Here is a 26,025-nt window from a genome sequence, read left to right as displayed (position 1 = left end):
CCCTTTACCCATATAAGAACTGTCAAACAGCAGAGCCTGCAGTAGGCAGCCAGCTTATATGGATGGCAGGAGCTTTTTTTTTTTTTTTTTGGTGCGGCAAGCAGTGTGATTGACGATCGATTTACATCGTGGGACATGGTGGGTTTTTTTATTTTAGGTTTTTTAATAAAGGAATGGTAAAAAAATTGTCTCTGTGTTTTTATTACTTTTTGACACTTTTTTGGTGAATGGGAAGGGGTACAGTGTACCACATACTCATTCACATTAAGGGGGCCCAGATATAGGGGCCCCTTTTTAAAGGGGAATTCCAGATTCTGATAAGCCCCCTGCCCGCAGACCCCACAAACCACCGACCATGGTTGTGGGGATGAGGCCCTTGTTCCCATCAACATGAGGACAAGCACCCACCCCCCATGTTGAGGGCATGTGACCTGGCATGGTTCAGGATGGGGGGGACCTGCTGACAGCTGATGAGTCATCTGTTGTTAAGGATGTGGTGGCAGCTTCCTGCCCCGCACCTTAGCAATCAGCTATTTATCAAAAAGATGCGTGGGGGTCCCCTTGGAGTTGGAGTTTTTGAAGCAATATTTACTGGCACTTTTTTGCGGTAAATAACGCATAATTGTTATTTATTGTTATTTTTTTATGAATTGTACTCAATTTACTGCATGCAATAATTTATGTAAACAAGTCACGTGACTGCATTATCACATGCGGTAAACATTAGTGAATTGACCCCTTAAAGTAGGTGAAGCTAGAAAAAAAAAAACAAGAATAAAAAATCAGTACAGCTGAAAAAAAAATGCAAATAGTGAAAAATGCCTCATAATCTTGCCAGAAATGCTGTTATCTCCTAACTTTCAGTAGTGGACTGACAACCAGGGTATAACTAAGAACACTCAGAATGTAAATATGTGAGATTCTAGCTAAAAAATAGAGCTCTAGCTTTCTTTTTTTAATTCTTTATTTTCAATTTTTTAATAAACAGAGCAAATTACAAACCATAAGATGAGAAATCGTTACTGAGGAGTAAACACAGCAGTAAAGTGTTTAAAGTTCAGGGAAATGGCAATCAGCACACAAAACAATTACAGTACAAATGTTTACTTTTATAACTCTAACAGGCAGGATTTGCCTAGTTTTTCAGATGGGGGAGAATATGGGAGAGGGTTGGGAGGGCAAATAAGGGAAGGGGGGAGGATCTGAAAAGATGGTGTTAAGAATCATGAAGGGGGATAGGGTTCTGAGTAAGTGGGAAGGTATAGAGACTAATATAGGGATAGGTAGAAGGAAAAAATGATGAAGGGGACTGGAGGCGGTGGGGTGTCTTTCAGGTGGAAGTCTAGACCCTGAACAATAGTTTAGGTGTAGCCAAACAGAGGCTTTACTTTCTTCTGCAAAGAAGTCCAGTAAAACCAGTTCATTCTGTATATGTCATATATATTTTTGGAAGAGAAAATCAGCCCTTCCATTTGCCTGATATTCTCCACCCTGCATATATATAAAGATATTGAGGAAGAGGGGTAGAATCTTTCCAACTCAAGAGAATTCAGGACTTTGTTACATTCAGGTGGTGGCGAATGGAGTTCTTATATGTTTTTGTGGGGATGGTAGAGTGGAATAGCAGTGAAAAGGTTGAGTCATCCAGAATGGTGAAGTCTGTAAATTTCTGAGAAATTTCCCTGACCTTAATTCAATAGGGCTTCAGTTTTGGGCATAACCAAAAGGATTGAGCCTTCATTGGTATTACCGCACCAGCAAATGTCAGCGACATAAGGGTAGAATTTTCGGAGGGCCATCACAGTTCTATACCATCAAGACAGCCTTTTGTAATTAGTTTCCTGTAGTCTAGTGCTGATAGAGGATTTGATATGCCTGGAAGATCAGAAGTCTTTAACCCATGGGAGGCCGGAGGAGACAATAGGTATAGATTATATGATCTATTAAGGATTGGAATGTGTATGTGGTCATCTCCCAAATTATTGTTTTTGCTTTGGGGTGAGTAACTGTTTGCTCTTACAGGTGAAGGACACTGGGTGTTGATTTAACACTTTGAATCATTTAAGCATGAAACACTTTTGTGGTGGAGTTTGTGATAGACTTTGATTTTGAGACAGATGGGCAATTTTGGACTCCTAATTACCTAATTTTAAGAAGCATAGGAAGAAAAATAACTTTTGCTGGATTTTTATTGAGTTTTATACTTGATCAATTTTTTTAGGGTACTTATTTATGCAAAGTTTTTATTTAATTGGGTGATTCACTATTTATTTGTATAGCACTTTAATTTTCTGCATATAGATGTAATTTATTGCACTTGTTTAGATAGGATTTAACTTTGGAATAATACTTACCGTAGTTGTTTTTCAGCACGGTCAATTTCTTTGAACACTTGTGGCCTGCATGTTTTCAAGCCATCATGCTCCAGTAACGATACTCTTGAAATGTTCACGACTGCATCAGGTACAGAATCCGGACAGCTGTTTTGCACACCTTACTCATTGTGAAAAAGAGGGGATAGGTGTGGCGCTGCTCTTATTAAGAGGTGACCTACAACCTCTAAATACTTGAGGTGTGTGTGTCACGGGTGCATTTAGTGCAAAAAGTGACAAAGAAGTGCAGAAAATAAATATTTGAATATTCACAAAAATCCACAAAAAAATCCTACTGTTTAAACTTCCAAACCACTTATATATATATATAATACATATTGTTATGTTCAAACGAAAATAAAATAAAATAAACACAATCCTGTGCAAAATCTGCAATTCAAAGTGACATTTCTGTGCAAAACAATCCAACATATATGACTGGTGTATAATGTTGCTGTGAAACTGGGTTCAGAAATACACGCATATACCGTCCTTAAACCCTGGTGTATAAAAAAAGTCCAAAAAAGTGACAATGTGCTCCTTCAAATTGTTCTGTGCTTCTTGGAAAATAGTGCCCCATAAGAAACGCACTCACTGCTATTATTCACCCCACAAGGAGGTATTTCACCTTCACAGTATGAGCCACTCTGCAGCCTGTGGAGTGGGAGGAAACTTCTTGTCCTGTCACAGGACTTGTTCTTGGGGCATTTTCCCTTCAGTTTTGTCTTCAGCAAGTGAAATGTATGCTCAATCGGATTCAGGTCAGGTGATTGACTTGGCCATTGCATAACAGTCCAATGAGTTCTGAAGCATTTTGCTGAATATGAGCAGATAATATTGCCCGAAACACTTCAGAATTCATCCTGTTGCTTTTGTCAGCAGTCACATCATCAATAAATACAAGAGAACCAGTTCCATTGGCAGCCATACATGCCCACGCCATGACACTACCACCACCATGCTTTACTGATGAGGTGGTGTGCTTTGGATCATGAGCAGTTCCTTTCCTTCTCCATACTCTTCTCTTCCCATCACTGTGGTACAAGTTGATCTTGGTCTCATCTGTCCATAGGATGTTGTTCCAGAACTGTAAAGGCTTTTTTAGATGTTGTTTGGCAAACTCTAATCTGACCTTCCTGTTTTTGAAGCTCACCAATGGTTTACATCTTGTGGTGAACCCTCTGTGTTCACTCTGGTGAAGTCTTCTCTTGATTGTTGACTTTGGCACACATACACCTACCTCCTGGAGAGTGTTCTTGATCTGGCCAACTGTTGTGAAGGGTGTTTTCTTTACCAGGGAAAGAATTCTTCGGTCATCCACCACGGTTGTTTTCCATGGTCTTCCGGGTCTTTTGATGTTGCTTAGTTCACCGGTGCGTTCTTTCTTTTTAAGGATGTTCCAAACAGTTGATTTGGCCACACCTAATGTTTTTGCTATCTCTCTGATGGGTTTGTTTTGTTTTTTCAGCCTAATAATGGCTTGCTTCACTGATAGTGACAGCTCTTTGGATCTCATATTGAGAGTTGACAGCAACAGATTCCAAATGCAAATAGCACACTTAAAATGAACTCTGGACCTTTTATCTGCTCCTTGTAAATGGGATAATGAGGGAATAACACACACCTGGCCATGGAACAGCTGAGCAGCCAATTGTCCCATTACTTTTGGTCCCTTAAAAAGTGGGAGGCACATGTACAAACTGTTGTAATTCCTACACCGTTCACCTGATTTGGATGTAAATACCCTCAAATTAAAGCTGAAAGTCTGCAGTTAAATCTTGTTCGTTTCATTTCAAATCCATTGTGGTGGTGTATAGAGCCAAAAAGATTAGAATTGTTTCGATGTCCCAATATTTATGGACCTGACTGTATGTGTGTATATATATATATATATATATATATATATATATATATATATTAGCTAACAAAAGTGAAAAGTGAGTACACCCCTCACATTTTTGTAAATATTTTATTATATATGTGTGACAACACACAGCCATTAAAAGTGAGCACACCACTAAGTGAAAATGTCCAAATTGGGCCCAAAGTGTCAATGTTATTATGGCTACCATTATATTCCAGCACTGCCTTAACCCTCTTGGGCATTGAGTTTACCAAAGCTTCACAGGTTGCCACTGGAGTTCTCTTCCACTCCTCCATGACAACATCCTGGAGTTAGTGGATGTTAGAGACCTTGTGCTCCTCCGTCTTCCATTTGAGGATGCCCCACAGATGCTCAATAGGATTTAGGTCTGGAGACATACTTGACTAGTCTATCACCTTTACCCTCAGCTTCTTTAGCAAGGCAGTGGTCATCTTGGAGGTGTGTTTGGGGTTGTTATCATGTTGGAATACTGCCCTGCGGCCCAGTCTCTGAAGGGTTGGGGTTTATGCTCTGCTTCAGTATGTCACAGTACATGTTGGCATTCATGGTTCCCTCAATGAACTGTAGCTCCCCAGTGCCAGCAGCACTCATGCAGACCCAGACCATAACACTCCCACCACCATGCTTGATGGTGGGCAAGACACACTTGTCTTTGTACTCCTTACCTGGTTGCCGCAACAAACGCTTGACACCATCTGAACCAAATAAGTTTATCGTGGACTCATCAGACCACAGGACATGGTTCCAGTAATCCATGTCCTTAGTCTGCTTGTCTTCAGCAAACTGTTTGCGGCCTTTCTTGTGCATCGTCTTTAGAAGAGGCTTCCTTCTGGGATGACAGCCATGTAGACCAGTTTGATGCAGTGTGCAGCGTATGGTCTGAGCACTGACAGGCTGACCACCCCACCCTTCAATCTCTGAAGCAAAGCTGGCAGCACTCATGTCTATTTCCCAAAGACAACCTCTGGATATGATGCTGAGCACGTGCACTTAACTTCTTTGGTTGACCATGGTGAGGCCTGTTCTAAATGGAACCTGTCCTGTTAAACCGCTGTATGGTCTTGGCCACCCTGCTGCAGCTCAGTTTTAGGGTCTTGACACTGTCTTCTTCTTATAGCCTAGACCATCTTTATGTAGAGCAACAATTCTTTTTTCAGATACTCAGAGAGTTCTTTGCCATGAGATGCCATGTTGAACTTTCAGTGACCAGTATGAGATAGTGAGAGAGATAACACAAAATTTAACACACCTGCTCCCCATTCACACCTGAGACCTTGTAACCCTAGTGAATCACATGACACCAATGAGGGAAAATGGCTAATTGGGCCCAATTTGGACATTTTTACTAGTGTACTCACTTTTGTTGCCGGCAGTTTGGACATTAATGGCTGTGTGTTATTTTGAGGTGACAGCAAAATTACACTGTTATACAAACTGTACACTTACTACTTTACATTGTAGCAAAGTGTAATTTCTTCAATGTTGTCCCATGAAAAGATATAATAAAATATTTACAAAAATGTGAGGGGTGTACTCACTTTTGTGAGATACTGTGTGTGTGTGTGTGTGTGTGTGTATATATATATATATATATATATATATATATATATATTTATTAAAGTTAAATGTTCTACCAAAACTGTTTTTTCTTCTTCCTATTGTGGAGAAACCCCTGTACTGCTTGTCCTGTAGATATATCAGGAAATGAGGAGATCTCCCCAAAGTGAGAAGTATTCTCATCTTAGACAGTTGCCACTGGACTATTTGTGCTCTGGTGACAATTCTAACATTTTGGATTCTCCCCCGTTTTCTGTCTTGGTGACAAAGGTAAATCTTCCCAGTAAGGACACAGACAACAATAAAAATTTGACAGAGGTTATAACCTCTGGGCACCCTGTCTAAAACAAAAAAAAAGTTCACATATGCTTTAAACAGACTAGCAGATCAGGCCTACACTCCATTCAATAAAATCTTCATGGAGTTTTCATTTAATTATGCATGTTATAACATATCAATAAAGTTCCCTTTCTCAATTATAACTACGAATTCAGCTCATGCACCAAAAGACACTTACAGTCAGCAATTGCAAAATACAATTTGCATTGGTTAAACTTGTTATGCTCAAGGCAATACCAGAAAGTGCCATTTTTTTCCTGTAAGCCTTGTAAAAACTAAAAGTTAAAAAGAAATTGTATACCGTTAATCTTATGCCTTATTAAAATTCCCAACTCCAGAAGGCATTTTTTAACAAGCCACTGTGAACCTGAGCTTCGCAGTGTTGGCCTTTTAGCTTGATGGCTGGAAGCAAGTGGTAACAGTACTTCAGTTTACTCTGCATGTATAAGAAGCCATATTCCTTTTAGTCCCCTGCTAAGTACATCAGTTGCACAGAATGAGGTTATCCGTATGACTTCTTTAGAAATGGAATTTAATGGTATTGGCTCCCAGGAATCTTTAAACAAAACTTTTTTTCTCTTTTTTTGAAAGTTCACATGTGAGACCGTTTTGTAGTCAGATAATATTTATAAAAAGAAAAAAAAAAGTGTACTCCTCATACAGCTATAAATAAATTGTTCTCTATTAGAAAAAAATATTTTTTCTAAAAGTTCTTGCTGTACTGAGTTTCCAATGATTGAACTTATAGTACAAAATATGAATGTTTCTTTTAAAGCAAGTAGTAAAGGACACTGTTTATTTCGCAGCTTCCTCTTTATCAAGCATTTGTAAGGAAAATAGGAGAGAAAAAAAAGATGCACTAGTAAATAGCTGATTTCAGCACTGAATGAATATACAATTAGTTTTGGCACCCAGTAGAATATCCAATAAGGCTTCTTTTATAAGCAATTGATATTCTGCATAGTCTGTGCATAATGTTCTCTAGAGAGTATGAAAAAGGTTAACATATCATTAGTCTTGCAATTGATTTAGCTGTACTTTACACACAACAACAACAAAAAAATCAACATGTGACCTCTTATTTCTGGGAATTAGTTTCATTGCTCTTGCGGTTATTGGCCTCTTAATGAAAATTAATGTATAAGCTTTTTTTAACAAATGTACTAATGCTTTTCTCTTTGAAGCAACCATACCTAAAAAAAAGTCTACATTTATTATGTTCCTACACAAACACTAGATCGAGCCATTAAAAAAAAAAATAGATGCATTGTAGTTACTTTGTTAAAAAATAGTAATAGTGTATTTTAGACCTTCCCTGACACAATGTTACATCGTTACATAGTAGATGAGGTTGAAAAAAGACACAAGTCCATCAAGTCCAACTTATGTGTGTGATTATATGTCAGTATTACATTGTATATCCCTGTATGTTGTGTTTGTTCAGGTGCTTATCTAATAGTTTTTTGAAAACTATCGATGCTCCCCGCTGAAATCACTGCCTGTGGAAGGGAATTCCACATCCTTGCCACTCTTACAGTAAAGAACCCTCTACGCAGTTTAAGGTTAAATCTAATTTATTCTAATTTTAATGAGTGGCCGCATGTCTTATTAAACTCCCTACTGCAGAAAAGTTTTATCCCTATTGCGGGGTCACTAGTGTGGTATTTGTAATTTAAATCATATTCCCTCTCAAGCGTCTCTTCTCCAGAGAGAATACGTTTTCCTATGCCAAGGATTTAATATACATTCTCCCCTTTGTGAACCAGCAACCACCAGTTGTCCCTGATCATGTGATCTTATTTCAGTTCTGACATGTAGGCTGGAGGTTTCATTGTCAAAAATGAAAGCCTTCAGACTGCAATGTTCATTTGTAGTGCCATGTATTCAATAGGTCAACTGCTGGAAAAAAAAACAAAAATCAAGCACTCATTGAAATTTAATTGACATATATGAAAATATAAGCTGCTGCTATAAGATCAAATAAATATCTCATATGCTTTAAAACGATCAAAAAAATATTGTAATCAATAAAGCAAGAGCAGCGCTCTTCTGTGTATTAAACACCTTGGCTTCCAAACAGTTAAAGCTGGTTACACCCTGTGACAGGTGAGTCCAAATAGAGCTTTCTCCTCTCAGAGTTCTTTTGGGATTTATCAGATGTATAGATGTACAAAACTTCACCACACCTGAAAAGGAAGTATTGTAGAAGATGGGCTTTTAAATGGTAATCCACGTGGTACAGGTAAAACATATATATATATATATATAGATATATATATATATATATAGATATAGATATATATCTATATATATATATCTATATATATATAGATATATATCTATATCTATATATATATATATATCTATATATATATAGATATATATACACATCAGTCATTATTAGAAAGGCACAAAAGTTTGTTTACCAATACATATATTATTAATAAGACAAAGGTAAACAGGGCAACTAAAGCCCAAAAGTGTAGAAAGCACATTACACAAAATATCAAATATGAAAACACATGAATTGTATAGGATCTGCCAACATGTTTTGCGGTCATTCCTGCTTCTTCAAGGCTTAATCATCCATGTGTACATCACAAAACATCTTTAACAATGGATGTGTTCAGGCTAAGGAGAGACCAAACAAGAAAAAAGACACTCCACCTCACTGATATGGAGCATATGTGAAACTTGGTCACCATGTGTGGTGTGTGCTATATTAAAAGACACAACTGTATAGAGGGGTGACAGGAACACATAAATTCAAACTCTAGTAGAAGAAAACCGATCTAGAAATTTGCATCTAGGTACAACTTCAATCAGAGTTGATGCACCCCAAAGCAAGGAACATTCCATTAGACGCCCACACCATACATGGTGACTAAGTTTCACATATGCTCCATATCAGTGAGGTGGAGTGTCTTTTTCCTTATTTGGTCTCCCCTTAGCCTGAACACATCCAATGTTAAAGATGTGTTGTGATGTTCACATGGATGAATAAGCCTTAAAATGACCGCACAGATCCCATATAATTCATGTGTTTTTGTATTTTATATATTATGTAATGTTCTTTCTACACTTTTGGGCTTTAGTTGCCTTCCCTATCTTTTTCTCATGAATAATATATGTATTAATAAACAAACTTTTTTTAATCTTTCAAATAATGACTGATGTATATATATGTTTTACCTGAACCACAGGGATTACCATTTAAAAGCCCATTTACTACAATACTTCTTTTTCAGGTGTGGGGAAAGTTTTGTACATCTATACACCTGATTAATCTCAAAAGAACACCGAGTGGAGAAAGCTCTATTTGGACTCACCTGTCACAGGGTATAATCAGCCTGAACTGTTTTGAAGCAAAGTGTTTAATACACACGAAGAGTGCTGTTTTTGCTTTATTGATTACAATTTTTTTGAACGTTTTAAAGCATATGAAAAATGTAATAACTTAGTTATAAAATTAAAACAAACGTAAAAAAAAAAATACATGCCAGCATATAATAAAATAGAGCATTTTAATTAAAACAGTGTACCAAATAATATGGTCTTATAAATATGTATAAAATTGATTTGGGTATGTAATTAAGCCATAGAGTGTTTTTAGGGTGACTGACTGATGCTGCTAAATGTAGCCTGGGTATCTAGGCATCAATAGCCTCTGGCTGTACAAGGAGTCATTGTCCTTTTTAAGACAATGATTATATAACAACTGAAAGTGGATCTTCAGTATTATAAATCACACCACAGTATTTGGTGGTTTATATTTTCTTATGTGGTGCAACTAAATTCCTGTTGTAGTATCTGTGTCATCAGTAAGAGATTGAGTTACTAAGAAGTACTTTTTTTCCATAATAGAGTTTTTGGAAATTTGAAATAAAATAGCAGTCAGACAAATGCCTGTTGACCTCAAATAACCCAAAAAAAGAGGTTAGTGGTTTCATTAAGGTGTGCACATGATAAAATTAATTTCCAGCTGATAGAAACATAATGCAAAGCACAGCAGGAAAAGCACACTCAGAAGCCAGATGTTTGTTTGTAGTCTTCCTTATCTACGTAGTTTTCTATACATCCACTATCTAATTGAAGTTAATATATATGTATAATGGAAGAACTGTATCTGTCAAATAACCTTAACAACAATACTAACTCCTGGCAAATATAAAAAATACTTAATAAACCTAAAATGTTTCAAATTTGGCTTTGTATGGTTCAGGAGGGTTGGGCTGCATACTTACTGCCCCTCCATTTCCAGGCCAGCCATACTGCATGCCTGGATCAGGGTCTGGTAAGGATACTGGGGGGACCTCACCCCATTTTATGCCCTGGGGCACCTATATATCCATAGCAACACCTAACCACTAGATAAGGTGTGCCTTTTGAGGTGGACCCCACAGCATTTATTTAAAAAAAGCAAACACTGTTTTAAAAATGTGTACTGTGCCTTTAAGAAAAATAATGGTTTAGGTGGCTCCCTCCTAAAATCTATACTAGACTGTATGGTATAGATTTGGAGGGGAATCCTGGCAAAAAATGGCATAGGATGCCCCCCCAATTTTCCATACCAGACCCTTATCCAGGTATGCCATTTGGAGGGTGCTTTGTGGAGAAGGGGCACAGTCTATGTAAAAATATGCACATGGGACTTCTGGAAGCCCTTCTAAAAAAAGGTGGACTCCGGATATCCTATATGAAGGATTTTGGGGTACATGGTACATCTTATTATAAAAAAAATAGTAACAAAACATTCACACCCTAGAAAAAATTCTTTATTAAGAATAAAACAATTGTTCAGCCATGTAGAGCCAACATCAGTCACAATGAACAATGCCTCAATGACATGAGTCTGATCATTACTTTTCTCTCCTGTCACAATTGACAATGCTGAGTGACATCATTAACCATATATGGTCATGCTATTCTACATAATTACATGGTTTTAAAGACACCAATCCATAAAATTCAACCTGAGTGTGCATGTGTTTGTGTGCGTTTGTGTGTGTGTGTTTATGTGACTGCCATATTCCATATCCCTGTACAGTGCATTCACTAAGTAGCACATCTAAACTTTTTTAATTTATTTTCCTACACTTCCCACTGATACCACCAACTGTGGAGGGGAGTTCCTTACCGCTCTAAAAGTAAAGAACCCTTTACACAGTTTAGGATTGAACCTCTTCTCCTCCAACTTGATTGTCTGGCTGCATGTTTTCCTTAGAGATTAGGTATGTGTATACTATAGGTATAGTTTTCTCCCAATGATAGAGTAACCATTCAAATATTTTATATTATGATCATATCCCTCTTAAGCATCTCTTCTCCAGGATAAATACATAAAATGTTTGTAGCTGTTCCTCATAACTGAGGTCCTCCAGCTCCCTTATTAGCTTTGTTGCCTTTCTCTGGTTTCTCTCCAGTTCAAGCACACATTTCAGAGGATTAGTGACCAAATCTGGACCTTATACTCAAGATTAGGCTGAACCAGGGTTTTGTAAAGTGGTAGATTTATAGTTTTATCTCTTCAGTAAATACCATTTTTAATGCATGCTGGTAATCGGGTAGCCTTGCTTGCTGAAGCTTGGCATTGCAACTCTGCTGAGTCTACTAGTATGTCCTAGGACCCCATATCCTTTTCGATCTAAGATTCCCCTAATAGTTCTCCCCTTAGCGAGTACCTTTCATGCATATTTTTAGCTCCCAGATGCATTTTTCACTATTAAACATGTCTGTCATCTACCTGCCCACTTATCTATTTTAACAAGGTCTTCCTGTTGCTATATCCTGCTGTGAAGCTATTGCCCCGCTTAGCTTTGCACCATCAGCAAATACTGAGGCTGTGCTATTTATTCCAACCTCTATATCATTTGTGAACAAGTTTAAGCAGATTGGTCCCAGGACATAGTCCTGGGGCACACTGCTCACAATTCTTTACTATTCAGAAAATATGTAATTATTCACCACCCTCTTGACATGTTCCTGCAACCAGTTTTCTACTCAGGTACCTATGGTCTCATTAATGCCAACATTAGATGTCAAAAGTAAATTGTAAATTAAATATTTATAGGGCACTGTTTCCAATGCCTTAGTGAAATCTAGGTACAATACAGCCACAGGCCTTTGTCTATCTATTTTACAGGTCAGGGATGTTACATTTGGTCACTGATGTCAGCCGGGTTCCCATCAACATGGAATCAAGATGCTTTGCATGTGGCCTTATATGGTTCAGGAAGAGGGCTGCACACTAACTATCCCTCCCTTTTTTTTGGCCATCCAAGCTGCATGTCTGGATTAGGGTCTAGTGTGGATTATGGGGGGCATGCTGTTTTTTTTTCTTTTTTTTTGCTTGTAGTCCCCATGAAAATCAATACAAAACACTTGTCAAGAATCAAAATCTTGTAATGGCTTACGGGGGGACCTCATGCCTGTTTCATAAAAGGACAGTAAGCATTTTTTGTAAACAATGTGTAGTGTCTATCCAGGAGATAAGGGTCTGGTATGGAAAACATTTTTCTAAATTTTTTGAAATACAAATCATTTTTTTATATAAATCTTAAAACGAAACTGTGGCCAGGCTATGTAGATTTAAATAATTACATATTCCTGACCCCTTTAAGCTGCAGACTTATTTTACATCAGAGGCTGCCCCCTCCCAGCAATTACTTAGCAGTCTTCCAGTCTTCTAATCTGAAATGTATAGATAAAGTGTAGTTTTTGCGGAGACTCTTGATTTCACTCATTTAATTATTTAGGCCAAATTTACTAGAACAAAAAGTTTTACTTATTTTTTCTTTGTTGCAATTATGTTTTATTAGGGGCTGTGGTGTATTTAGAGTAATTTAGTTTAATTAACTTAGTGTTCTTTTTATTTTTGTTTTTATTTGATTGCCATTTATCAACTATTGCTTTACATTTTTTTATTCCACTTTTTTCTGCCATGATACTTTTTCACTGCCATTCTTCTTTCTGTGAAAAAATACAATAATGAGGCTATGAGGGGGCCATTTTGGCACAAGAACAGTTTTGGGATAATTTAATTCAGCTTCCATATCTCTCAGGACACATCACCACTGTAAAAGCCATCTTAATTTTACCTTCACCAATGACTTTAATACATTTAACAAAAATGGTGAAATTTCTGTAAAGGGTAAATTAGTTAACCCATCCCTGCTTTATTTTTTTAAAAAGAACAGGTGGTCTGAGTGGGAGAAAATTCTATGCTTAGTTGTTTACTAAATAACTTCAGTATTTCTGCTGTGCACATGTGGATAAATTATGCCACAGTGGCTGCAGGTACAGAGGCCAGTGGGGACTTGTTTTAAAGCTCATGCTTGTTGAAAACACATAAATAAATGACTGTCCATAGCCTGGCTGCAGGTTCACTTTAAGTTAAATAAATCCAAGTTGTCCAAGCTAGTTGCATGTTGTTTAAATGTAACTAAATCCTTTTATCCTTTACAGCTGAGGACAGTACCAACTTAGCCCCTGAGCTGACATAAGTGCACTGGTAACTGACACTGTGACTTAAATGTAACTGTTTTGGAAAACAGCCAACTCAGTGTTTTGGTAAACAGCTAAACCCTAAAACATTAGGTCAGTTTTTGGTTGGAAAAGGCTAGCATCTTGATTCAAGCATCATCATTTGCAGAAATAACGGAAACACTTCTCAACAGTAGTTTATATATTTGCCTTGTCCCACAAGGAAATGATGATGGTGGTGATACTCTTGCTAATGTATTTTTCAGCTACCAATGTTAAATTACAGTGGGCAAGCAGCATAATTTAGCCTTGGCAATATGACTTTTTCTACCGAAGTTTATGAAAGTTATAGCCAGCAACCACACAAAGCTGAAATGCCAGTTGTGGAAAAAGTTGGCCTCTAAAGGATCTATGAGAAAGTTTATTTTAAATGGTATTTACTCTTGAACTTTTTATTGCAGATAACAAAGATTTTGATGCCTATTTATCATATACAAAAGTGGACCCAGATCAATGGAACCAGGAGACTGGAGAGGAAGAAAGATTTGCACTGGAAATTTTGCCTGATATGCTTGAAAAACACTATGGTTATAAACTGTTCATACCTGACAGAGATTTAATCCCTACAGGAAGTAAGTAAATCCATCATATCTGATTCTTTTCAACTTTATTGATTTTGCTTTGCTGCTAACCCTTCGTACAACGTGCCTTTATAATCTATTTGTACACATTCTAACATGCACTGAGCGAATACATTAGGTATCTTGTGTTATAAGAAAATCACAAATAAGAATACAACAATAAGGGACCAATTGATACAATTATAATGTTTTTAAAACCTGGGAAAACTACAGCTCTAAGAATAAATATTTTGAATAGGATTGAAATAATTGATGAATATTTACAATATAAAAATACAGAGGATCTATTTATCACAGAAGGCTCAAGATGTGACAGTTTTCTATGGCTAAAAATGTATAGTTTGTTTCAATGTATTTATATTAAAGCAATCCTGTGAGTATATAATTACAGAGTACTGTATATATAAACCAAATCATTAAAATATGCCTTGCAGCACTGGGGTCATTGGTTTGAATACTAACCTCAACGCTACTTGCCTGGAGTTTGCATGCACTCCAGATGCTTGCACAGGTTTTCTCTGGTTTCCTCCCACAAGCCAAAGACAAGCTGATAGATGAATTGGCTACTGTATAGGCTTCAACTGTAATACAATACAAATACAAATGTAATACAATAAATCAGTTTCAGTACTTTTAAATCTTTTTTAAAACTATAACTGGTGATTTTTCCATAAAGGTCCTTGTTGAGTCACTTCCTGTTATAGGGTCACATTGCATTGTCCCTGTCTCCCAATTGTTTTTATGCATTGGCACCCTCTCATAAAGGCTTCCAATGGAGTGTTCACACATATTACACAGGAAAAATAGGATTTTTATAACAGCTTACCTGCAAATCCTTTTCTTGGAGTACATCACGGGACACAGAGCAACATAGTAATTACTATGTGGGTTATAGGCCACCTTCAGGTAATGGACACTGACACACCTTAAACAGGAAGTTGCCTGCCTATGTAACCCCTCCCATACCAGGAGTACCTCAGTTTTTGTAGCAAAGCAATATACATAAATCCCAAAGAGGGGAGGGACCTCTGTGTTCCGTGATGTACTCCAAGAAAAGGATTTTACAGGTAAGCTGTTATAAAAATCCTATTTTCTTTATCATACATCACAGGACACAAAACAGCATATGGGACATCCCAAAGCAATGTTTTCTGAGGGGTGAGAGACACAAATTAAAACAGGCCGCCATCAGGCGTGAGGACCTATACTGCTGCTTGAAGTATGCTGCGCCCAAAGGGCGGTATCCCTTTGCCGTCTTACATCCACCTGATAGAATCTAGAGAATGTATGTACCAGTGATCAAGTTGCAGCCTTGCAATATGAGTCATAGAGGCTTGGTGATGTACTGACCATGAAGCACACACTGCCCTGGTAGAGTGCGCTCTAACTTGAAAAGGCAGAACCCTTCTTTTTAACCATAAGCCTGAATAACATCCTGACGAATCAATTTAGAAAAAAATGTATATTAATGCTGCCTGCCCTTTCCTAACAGAGTGTCAGTTTTCTGTATCTGAACCCTTCAGATAGACCTTAACTGCTCTCACTATAAGGAGAGAATGTAATAACTTTCCTTACGCAGAGCAAGGTTCTGAAAAAAGAAAGGCAGGGAAACATGCTGATTTAGAAATTAGATATCTTAGGCAACAAAAAGGGTGAGGACTCAACACCACCTTATCGTTATGAATAATTAAGAATGGCTCTTTAAAAAAAAATGAAACTGCCAAACTCTGAAAACTCTCTTGCAGAGGTTACCGCAACCAAGAACACCAATTTCCCTGTCAGAAGGAACAAGGGAAAAAAGGTGCATCGACTCAAAAGGTTGTCTTTGTAACGCCGACAAAAGCTAGATTCAAATCCCACAGGCACAATCCAACTAACTGGTGGATTTATACACGATACCCCTTGTATACAGGCCCAGGTTAAAAGAGTGCAAAGCAAGCGGCCTTCAGAAATAACACTGATAAGGCAGAGATCTGACCCTTGATAGAACTCAAGGCTAGCTTAATTTCCATTCCTAATTGTAGGAAGGACACCTATGACATTACTTCCGAGGATGCCATCCTCGGTTTCCAGCAGGAACATAGGCCCACTAGACCCTATAGTAAATGGTCCTAGAGGCCAGCTCTCTTGCATTAATGAGGGTAGATACCAATGACCCTGAAAACCCCTGATTCTTTTAGAATGTGGGCTTAATAGCCAAACTGTTAAATTCAGTTTTTGCAAGGCAGGATGGAATACCAACCCCTGTGAAAGTAGGTCTGGATGAGAAGGAAGAGTCCATGGATCCCCTACTGACACCCTCACGATGCACACTAGGATCATCTGGGTCATGCCGGATCTGCTAGGATTACCGGCTTCCATTCCATTTTGATCCTACATAGAAGCCGTGGAGGAAGCGGCACTGGGCGGAATAAATAAATCAGTGAAATCTGAACCCGCGGGAATACTAACGCATCTCCCATATGCGGGTAAATCCCTTGCCATTAACAAAAAAGTTGTCTAACCTTGTGGTAAACTGGACACCAATAGATCTATGATTGAGATACCCCATTTCTGACTTATGGCCAGAAAATGTCGGGACATAGAGTCTATTCTCCCAGGAATAATTGTTGGCAGTTCAAGAAATCCATCTGTCAATTCTCCACTTCCCAGAACGAAGACTGCAGATAAGCAAGAGACATGCTTCTCTGCTGAAGCCAGAACACGGTTCACCTTCCTCTGGCTATGTGACTTCTGGAACCCCCTAGGTGATTGATGTGAGCCACTGCTGTGGCATTGTCAGATTGTATTCTGACAGGACAATCCTGCAACCTCAATGTTCAGGCCATTAGAATCAGACGTGCCACCCAAATCTCTAGGATGTTGATGGGCAAGGTTTTCACTACCTTCCAGGTAACTGGTATGAAGGATCTTCCCTTCTGCAATTCTTTTGGTACCAACCACCAACTGGGACTCTGGCATACCTTTGGGGCCAGATACCTTGGATAATGTAAGGCTTGGGTCTTCTTTTCCAAGTAGACAGAATACTGTTGGCAATAGTCTTGCTGAGCAAAGGGAACCACTTTGAAAGAAGCCACCATCTTCCCTAGCAATTCCATGCAAAGGTGAAATGGAAGGACTCTTCCTTGCCTTGACCACATGGACCAGCTCTCTTATAGTGCTGACTTTTGTCTGGGTCCAAGAGACTCTCCTTTGTGGGCTGAGTCCACCATACTCTAGCCTTCTTACTGGACGTAAGGATGACTTTTTCTAGGTTGAGAACCCAACCCAGGTGTTCCAGATACTTGACCATGCTGGACACAATCTGGTCTAGCCAGGCTACTAACTGATCTATCAGCAGCAGGTTGCCTAGGTATGCCATTACTGCTATACCCTGGGCCCTTAGTATTGCTAGAAGTGGGCCCAGAATTTCAAAAACACCTGGGGTGTGGTGGCTAACCCGAAGGGCCAGGCCACAACTGGAAGAGGTGCTGTTCCACTGCGAATCACAGAACTTCTGGTGAACAGGTAAAAATTGGCACATGCAGATACGCATCTTTGATGCCTATTGATGCTAGAAATTCTCCTCTCCGCAGGGTGGATACGACTGACCGGATTGATTCCATGCGAAGAGAGCAGATGTTTAGGAACTGACTTAGATATTTGAGATCTAGAATGGGTCTGACATCTCCATTTGGTTTTGATACCATGAAGATATAACCACATACCCTGCTCTTCTGAGAGGGTCTCTATAAACACACCCTGTGACATCAATCTGTTTTAGCGCCAGAAATAAAGATCCTCTTTTCACTGGGTCTTTGGGGGCATCTGAACTTAGAAAGTGAATCTGAGGAAATGTCTGAAATGCTAGTTAGTAGCCTAGGGTTATCACAGAGATGACCCATGTAGGATCTCCTTTTGCCAAGCCTCTGAAAACCATAGAAGTTTTTTTTTCCTCCCCACCTCAATCGAGCGGGGGTGCCTGATCATCGGCACCAGCCTCCCCGACGGGAGAGCCGCATGCCGAGGGGGGCACCACCTGCCGTGCCGGCTGCCTGAAACGAGTACATATGCATACAGTTTAATGTATGCAGCATGTATTAAAGCAATATGCCTCTATGGAAGCATGTGTTCATGGATGCATGAGATATTATTTTAGGCAAAATATGAAAAGTGCACGCTGTACACACGCATTCATGTAGTACGTGTGCCATGGAACAAGTATCCTGCAGGCAAGTGTTCATGAAATGCATTATGCAACATTACACAACATGTATCTATACAAACATGTATTCCTATGCGATTATAAGGAATCATGTACAGTTAAGTAAACCTATAGTTTTAGGTAATCATGCAGCTTCATGCAATCAAGCATCTTTATGTGATCAAACATCTTTATGCAATTAAGCATTTCTATGTGATCAAGCACTTTTTATGCGATTATGTAAAAACCATGTATATCTATACAAACATAATCATGCATCTTTATGTGACCATGTATCCTGGAGTGATCCTGTCACCTCATGAGATCATGCGTCTTTATGTAAACAATGCTCTGTTTCTTGATTTTACAACAAACATGTCCAACCACACATTTTGTACACCCATAATCATGTATCTTTATGCAAACATGTGAATTGGTAAGAAAAAAGTTACCTTCAGCAACCATGCATTTCAGCAACCCTGCAATGCCGCAGCTGTGCGTTTTTAGCCACTATGTGCTCCAGCAACTGTGCGTACCAGTAGTCGTGCATTTTTTGCTACTTTGCAAGCAAGCATCTGTATGAGGAAGGTTTTTAGAGAACCCAAAGAGGAAGCTACCTCTGCTGGGGGCAACTTAAACTCAGAACGGACCATTTCTGTAAGGGACTGTATCAGTAACTTCCTAGATTGTGAGGCTGAAAATGGTTCTTCCACAGTTGATTCCTCAGAAGAGGAATCATTAGATTGTCCCTCCTGATCCCCTGAGGGTAACCCATCTTCCCCCATCCATCGCTCCCCTGATAGAGAGCCTGAGGGGGAGGAGGGGAATCTACCACGCTTCTTTGCCTTTGGATGGAATATTTGATTAAGGCTGCTAATCTTTCCTCTAGCCCCAGCAGGGTGGAGCAAAAAGTATCTTCAGTCACATAAACAGGGGCTGAGATGCTAGAAGTGGCTGTAACACCTACAGGACCCAATGGCTTACCCTAGCTAACCACTTCTGGTACTTCAGGGAAAGAAGACAATGTGGAGGCATGACTAGAATCCCCAGCGCCTGAGGGTGATGTTTTGGGTCCATTTTTTAAGGTGTTTGCACCAGCCTCTTTAGGAGGCATAATCCTAAGCACAAAAGCAAAGGCACTAAATAAATGCACTACTTGCTGAGATATAGTCAAGCAATAAAATACCGCTAGTAAAGCTCAGTCTGGTGCTGAGTAAAATGTATTCCTCCTCTATTGGGAATGCCTGTATGCAACCTTTACATGCCCCACCGCTCCTGTGTCCTGTGGATTAGACAGCTGCACTCTGCAGACTTAGGCTTAGAAGTGTCTGTTTAACTGGGCTCGGCATCCCCGCGCATGCGCTGTGTGCACCTCGTGGATGCTACGTCCTGCAAATGGCGTTGCGTTCAGCCACGCCCACCTCCAACATGAACCCGACTTTTCTCTATGTTTAAAACATAAAGCAGTTCCTGCGTGTCATCGCCATTCGGGTCCGCCGGTTGGCAGACCCAGTGAGAGGGTAGGGGAGGCTGGTTTCATAGGCAAAAAATAAAAACTAAACATAGGGGAAGCCGCTGCACCCCCTGGGGGGGTAGGGGGGAGTAAAAACCACTGTTGTGCCTTCTAGTCCCTCTTGTTCCCCAGGGGGGAGAAGTGCAGTAACTGCCCATCAATTCCCTGATCCAGGAAACCCCCCTGCTGCTGGCCGAGATCACACATGCTGCTTAGCTGCTGAACTGAGAGGCATACATAAAAGGTATGTGCATTTACTTCCTCTAGTGGAGACATTAGGCATGACAACATTTTACTCAAGGAATAAAAAAACATAGGTGGACTTTTTAAAGTTCCTAGGCTTCTTCCCTTACCTTATCCTCACCACAGGATTTCTGCTGATATCAGACAGATCCAACCTTCACCCATCACGGATGTTTAGTAAACCTTCAAGGACAGGGATACCTTTTTATCGGGGTTCCACTCCCTTGGACCTATATAGCACCCCGCCTGGAAAAACTTATGGTAATGTGAGCATGACCAAAGCACTGGGTCCTGGGGTCCAGCCCTCCAAAGGAGAGGCATTACAGGCAAAACCTTGTTCTTCTTATGCGAGACCCGGGTACCATCCACTTTGGCCTCAGTGGCACTTTGGATGGATCCGGTCTGTAGAGGCTGTTTTAATCCAGTAAGGATCTTCCAGCAGAGCTCTTCAGAGCACATCTTCAATCATGACCAACACCTTAGACACTGGCGAAAAAACTGAGATACTCCCGGTATTGGAGGGGTTATACAGGGAGGCAACTTCCTGTTTAGGGTGTGCCAGTGTCCATCACCTGAAGGTGGCCTATAACCCACATAGTAATTACTATGCTGCTCTGTGTCTAGTGATGTACGATAAAGAAAGTCCACTGTTGTCAGCATCAGGAATTCTTCCCTGGAAATTGCAATGCTGCCATCACTGTGGACAGAAGTGGCATCAAAGAGGCTGCAGATGACCAGCTTTACTGAGATGATACACACATCTAAAATGTAAAAAATAAATAGGAATTTCATTCAAAAAAGGTCAATTGTTTGTGCTAGACCTAGCTTTGGCAAATTAAATGTAATGCAGTTAGGGTTTACATCAGCCTACATCAACAAATAATAACACTAAAATTAAGCATGTATGTGTTATTTTTGTTTAAATTGGTGACAGGGTCTCTTTATATTATAAACTTTACTAGCAACCTATCGGGTGTTAAAGTGGCTGTAAACTGCAGACATAAAAATATGAACAGAGTCTATCCCTCTATAGTGTGTACCTGTCTCAATCCCGGGCACTAAATATCATTTGTGTCTGTTGTCTTGTTCCTATGCTATCAGCATGAATCACTTCTGGCAGTTTTTCCTGAGACTAAGAGAAAAAAGGCGATGATGGAGATTGTGATTGACAGCCTCAGCTCTGTTGCTGTGTGCTGTGTAAAGGGGGGTGTGTTCCTTCCCTTCAATCAGCTCTCAGAGTTCTCCTCACTGAGCTCTGCAGGGTGTAACTTCAGCTCCCTGTTCTTTGCTTTCTGCAAGCTCAGACAAGCTGTAAACATTCTGGGCTTTGAACAGATGTAGAGAAGAGAAAACTGCAGATAAATGGGTACAACTTATGCAGGAGGATTTGTTTCATCTCTGTGTCACCTGAGGTCAGTAACTTCATTGGATAAATGTAAGGGTTTACAACCACTTTAGATAACAAATTGTTGAAGTATAGACAGTAGATTTATTTTTAGATTTTCCTTTATCTTGCGTTGTATTCCACCTGTACAAACAAAGATAAAAAAGACTATTAAAAAGTGTATAGGCAGTAATGCAGGATTATAGACTTCCAGTTTACATTTTTACACATCCTTTTGGGGATTCAATATGCAGATTACTGAGCTAATGGTAACAGTTTGAATTTGATTAAACATGGTAGATTCATTTATAGTTGGCGAGTCACCAATCTGCTTTGTAATCCTTCATCCTTAATTTAGTTATACTGTATAACACATTGATGATCAAAATATTTAAAATGTACCTCCTATTTTGCTGAGGAAAAAAGCATTATATATATACTGTGTGTGTATATATATATATATATATATATATATATATATATATATATATATTTCAAGGATAAGTAACATCACTAAAGATCTATAGTAGTAGCCTAGAGCAGGTAGGCTCTGCTTGCTCTAAGCACATGCACAGTGCCAGTGTAGCTATAAAACACAAACTGCATGAAAAACCATTAAAGTGTTTGCCAGGACAAACTTAAAATATGCCATACATCTATGCAATACATGCATATTTCACTATCCTTTGTCTTTTGTAAAACTCTCTATAGATACTATATAGATGCTATGTGACAGAGTGTGCACACTATGGCTGATCCTGCCTTCAGATGCCCCCCCCCCCCATCTTCTCTGTATCCCTATTGCAGCCGGAGATTGTGGAGACCAGCTGTTGTCATCTACTGAACATGCTTCAGTTTCAGTTCCCTTCTAAGCCATTAATTTTCTCCTTTTCTTATCTGTTCAGCCCATGTGACTATAGAGTCACACACATGGGCATTTACATAGCGGCAAATGACACTCCCCTCTCTTTTCCTTCATGTCCTCCTATTGCTAAACACTATTGGGGTGAAATATAGTATGCTGATTGATTACATCCACTAAGAAACTCACAAAAAAGCTTAGTTTTAATATACAGTAAATCCATATTAAATATATCAAATGTAATTGCTAATACCTGTAAAGTAAAAAAGAGCCGTGTATGCATATGTCATCTGAACAAAATGAAAGATAGAGTCAAACATCTTTGACTCTGCCTACACCATATTAATGCACAAAAACTACAAATTTGATGTTGCATAAAGATTTATAGGGAGCTGTAAAACAGTTTTTGGATATTTAGAATTTAATTTGACTTACTCTTCTGAAACTATTTTATTAGTCATTTGACTGGTACAGGACCAGACCAGACACAGACTCATACTGTAGATTGCATACATCAGTGGAATAACAGAAGCCCCTCCCAAGTATGTTTCCGTGCAGCAGCCAAAGAACAGGAAAAGTTTCTTTGACCACACAACATCCCTGCAGAAATAGGGTACTATTACAAAACGTAAACAAAGACAAAACAACAAAATACAATGGCATGATATAGTATCTATGATTTATGCAAATGGATAATGGCAATAAGAGCTTCACTGTTTAGTACTACTTTAAGGTCTAATTATTCTGTAATCCAAATATAAGGACTGGGAGGGCAAATTAGACATATTGAGATAACACGGAAAAAAGGAAAAGTCTGAACTTCTGACAAGATCAATAGATTTTGTTGCACTTATCAAACAGATATAACACTTTCAGTGGTATATTTAAAAGAGCAAATAAGTATAGTCCATTGTTCAGATTTACATACACTATTAAGCGAGTACAGAATGCCCTGAGTGGTGCCAAGCTCGGTTTAAAAGTGACATGAATCTGTGTTCGAAATTCACAGCTGGCTGAAAATTTAAACAGGTCATTTAAATAACATTTCATTTTAAAGTGTATTTTATAACAATGATATACTGTATATAATCATTTTGTTCCTGGACAAAAGGAAAATAGATTTTTAAACATTTAAGTTTTAAATCAGTTATATTTTTATTAATGCCTAATTTGTATTAATACCTAGTTTGTTTCTGTTCTCTTACAGCTTATATTGAAGATGTGGCAAGATGTGTGGATCAAAGTAAAAGGCTAATAATTGTTATGACTCCCACATATGTAGTGAGAAGAGGATGGAGTATATTTGAGCTAGAGACCAGACTTCGGAATATGTTGGTCACCGGGGAAATCAAAGTCATATTGATTGAGTGCAGTGAATTACGTGGGATTATGAATTACCAAGAGGTGGAAACTCTCAAACACACAATTAAGCTTCTAACCGTTATCAAATGGCATGGGCCAAAATGCAACAAATTGAATTCAAAATTCTGGAAACGTTTACAATATGAAATGCCTTTTAAAAGAATAGAACCCATCACACATGAGCAGGTTTTAGATGTCAGTGAGCAGGGACCTTTTGGGGAACTGCAGACGGTCTCAGCAATCTCCATGGCTGCTGCCACTTCCACTGCCATGGCCACTGCCCATCCTGACATCCGTTCTACCTTTCATAACACTTACCATACTCAGATGCGGCAGAAACACTATTATAGAAGCTATGAATATGATGTACCTCCAACTGGCACCCTGCCTTTTACCTCAATAGGTAATCAGCATACTTATTGCAACATACCTATGACACTTATCAATGGACAGCGACCACAAATAAAAACAAACAGGGAGCAGCACCCAGATGAAGCCCATACAAACAGTGCTATCTTGCCACTTTTGCCAAGGGAGACAAGTATATCTAGTGTTATCTGGTGACAGGAATGGTAGGGGCACAGCAGCCCCACCCTCACCATCCTACAGTTGGAAGCGGATCTTGCAGTCTGGTGCCTGGAACTTCATCCTCGACTGCTGCTGTTAAACATGCATTACAATCGTTAATATCTGAGGAAAAACAGGGTCTTGTACATATTTTTGCAATTTATTTGTAGCATCAGTGTCTTCCTGTTTTACCCATGTCTCTTGCCATTACATTTTTGACTTTGTTTTATATGTCAATGAAATTTGTCTAGTTAAATTTTTTATGAATAGACTGATGTGTAGATAGGCAGCATTTTCTTTTACTTCTCCTTAAGTATAGTTTTAAAATTTTTTTTTATTTAACGTTTTTCCCTTTTTTGGAATGCTTGAACCAACCACTGGATACGGATCAACATTCATTTTGTTGGCTTTATTAGTATTATACATTCATGATGCTCAGCCTTCAGCATCAAAAGAAAGAAGTATGCAAGATTCCAATGACTCTTATTTTTTTTAAGATAACCAGCAAAGCTCACTTTTGATTCCTTCTGCCCACCTACCTGATGGCAGCATGCTTGGTTACACTTCAAGATGGTCTGATTGTTTAACTTTTAACTAACTTAAATGTCTATCATTCAACAAGATTCCTGGTCTGTATTTATTGCTTTGCAGTAACATAGATCATACAGTAGAGAGCAGTTTTAATGGAAACATTTTTATATCAAAAGTTTTTTTCTTTCTTTTTTTCTTTTTTCTTTATTTTACCATTTTCTTTTTAGATTTTGTGAAGGGGTGAATGGGGGATCACATATTGTTTATAGTTTATTGTTACCGTTTTCTCTATTTTCAAATACCACTTGAAATGCTACAGTGCTCTAGTCAGACTAAAAAACATGCATTGTTGAAGTTATTTTTGTATGGTGGTGTCCATACCAAAGCTGAGAAAGACCTTGTTACTATCAAAGACTCCTGTAATATTTTTAAAATTGTTTTGCCTTATCAGATTTCATTTTGTTAAGATTACAACTTTATCAGCTTAAAGGCAATTTAAATTTATAACTCAGGAGGTAACAAACACCAGATGTGAACGCCAACATGCATAAAGCCTTTCCAACAGATTTATTGTTTATAAAGATTAATCAGACCTAAAATGTTAAACACATTTTACTGAATAAAATAAAGAAATATGTTTATTTTTAAGAAAAAAAGCTTCTATGTTTGAGAGGTTGAAAGTGTTGTGTTGAAATTATTCATTTTACGGTATAATGCAATATATTGAAGGGTAAACATTTTTATCAACTTTGGTGTAAATAATTACGAAGCATTACGTTTACGTTGTGAAGTTAAAGATGTAAGCTGACCATCGGCACCTTATAATAGTTGGACATCAGAAACGTATCCATTCACAACTCTCAGTTCTACTGAATTCATGCGTGAAGGTAAATGTCTGTCACACACCAACACTCTCTTCAATGAGATCACCCTTGTTGGTGGCGCCCTTAGATAGCAAGTTGTTTTCAGTCCCCACTGAAATTGCAAGTGCATGTACCTACATATTTAATGAGAGTGTGCATGATGGTGAATGTCAGTGATATACACCACCACTCCTTTTGGTGAGACCCTAAGGTTGGTTTTCCTGGTGGGTTAAACTTTTTT

At 38.7% G+C, this 26,025-nt stretch overlaps 1 protein-coding gene across 1 annotated transcript in view; it reads left to right on the top strand.

The window, feature by feature from the left end:
- The window catches only part of IL1RAPL1 (interleukin 1 receptor accessory protein like 1), a 2,301,818-nt gene extending 2,276,241 nt beyond the window's left edge, over positions 1 to 25,577 (top strand). Inside the window, exons 10-11 of the mRNA XM_073616428.1 lie at positions 14,097 to 14,267; positions 23,669 to 25,577. Coding sequence (XP_073472529.1) covers positions 14,097 to 14,267; positions 23,669 to 24,387 — 890 coding nt within the window. The 3' untranslated portion in view covers positions 24,388 to 25,577. The remainder of the gene's footprint in view (positions 1 to 14,096; positions 14,268 to 23,668) is intronic.
- Positions 25,578 to 26,025: the final 448 nt, after the last annotated feature.

The sequence above is a fragment of the Aquarana catesbeiana genome, linkage group LG02 (genome assembly GCF_042186555.1).
Source record: "Aquarana catesbeiana isolate 2022-GZ linkage group LG02, ASM4218655v1, whole genome shotgun sequence".
NCBI classification, from domain to species: Eukaryota; Metazoa; Chordata; class Amphibia; order Anura; family Ranidae; genus Aquarana; species Aquarana catesbeiana.
This window is presented reverse-complemented; position numbering and strand designations above follow the sequence as displayed.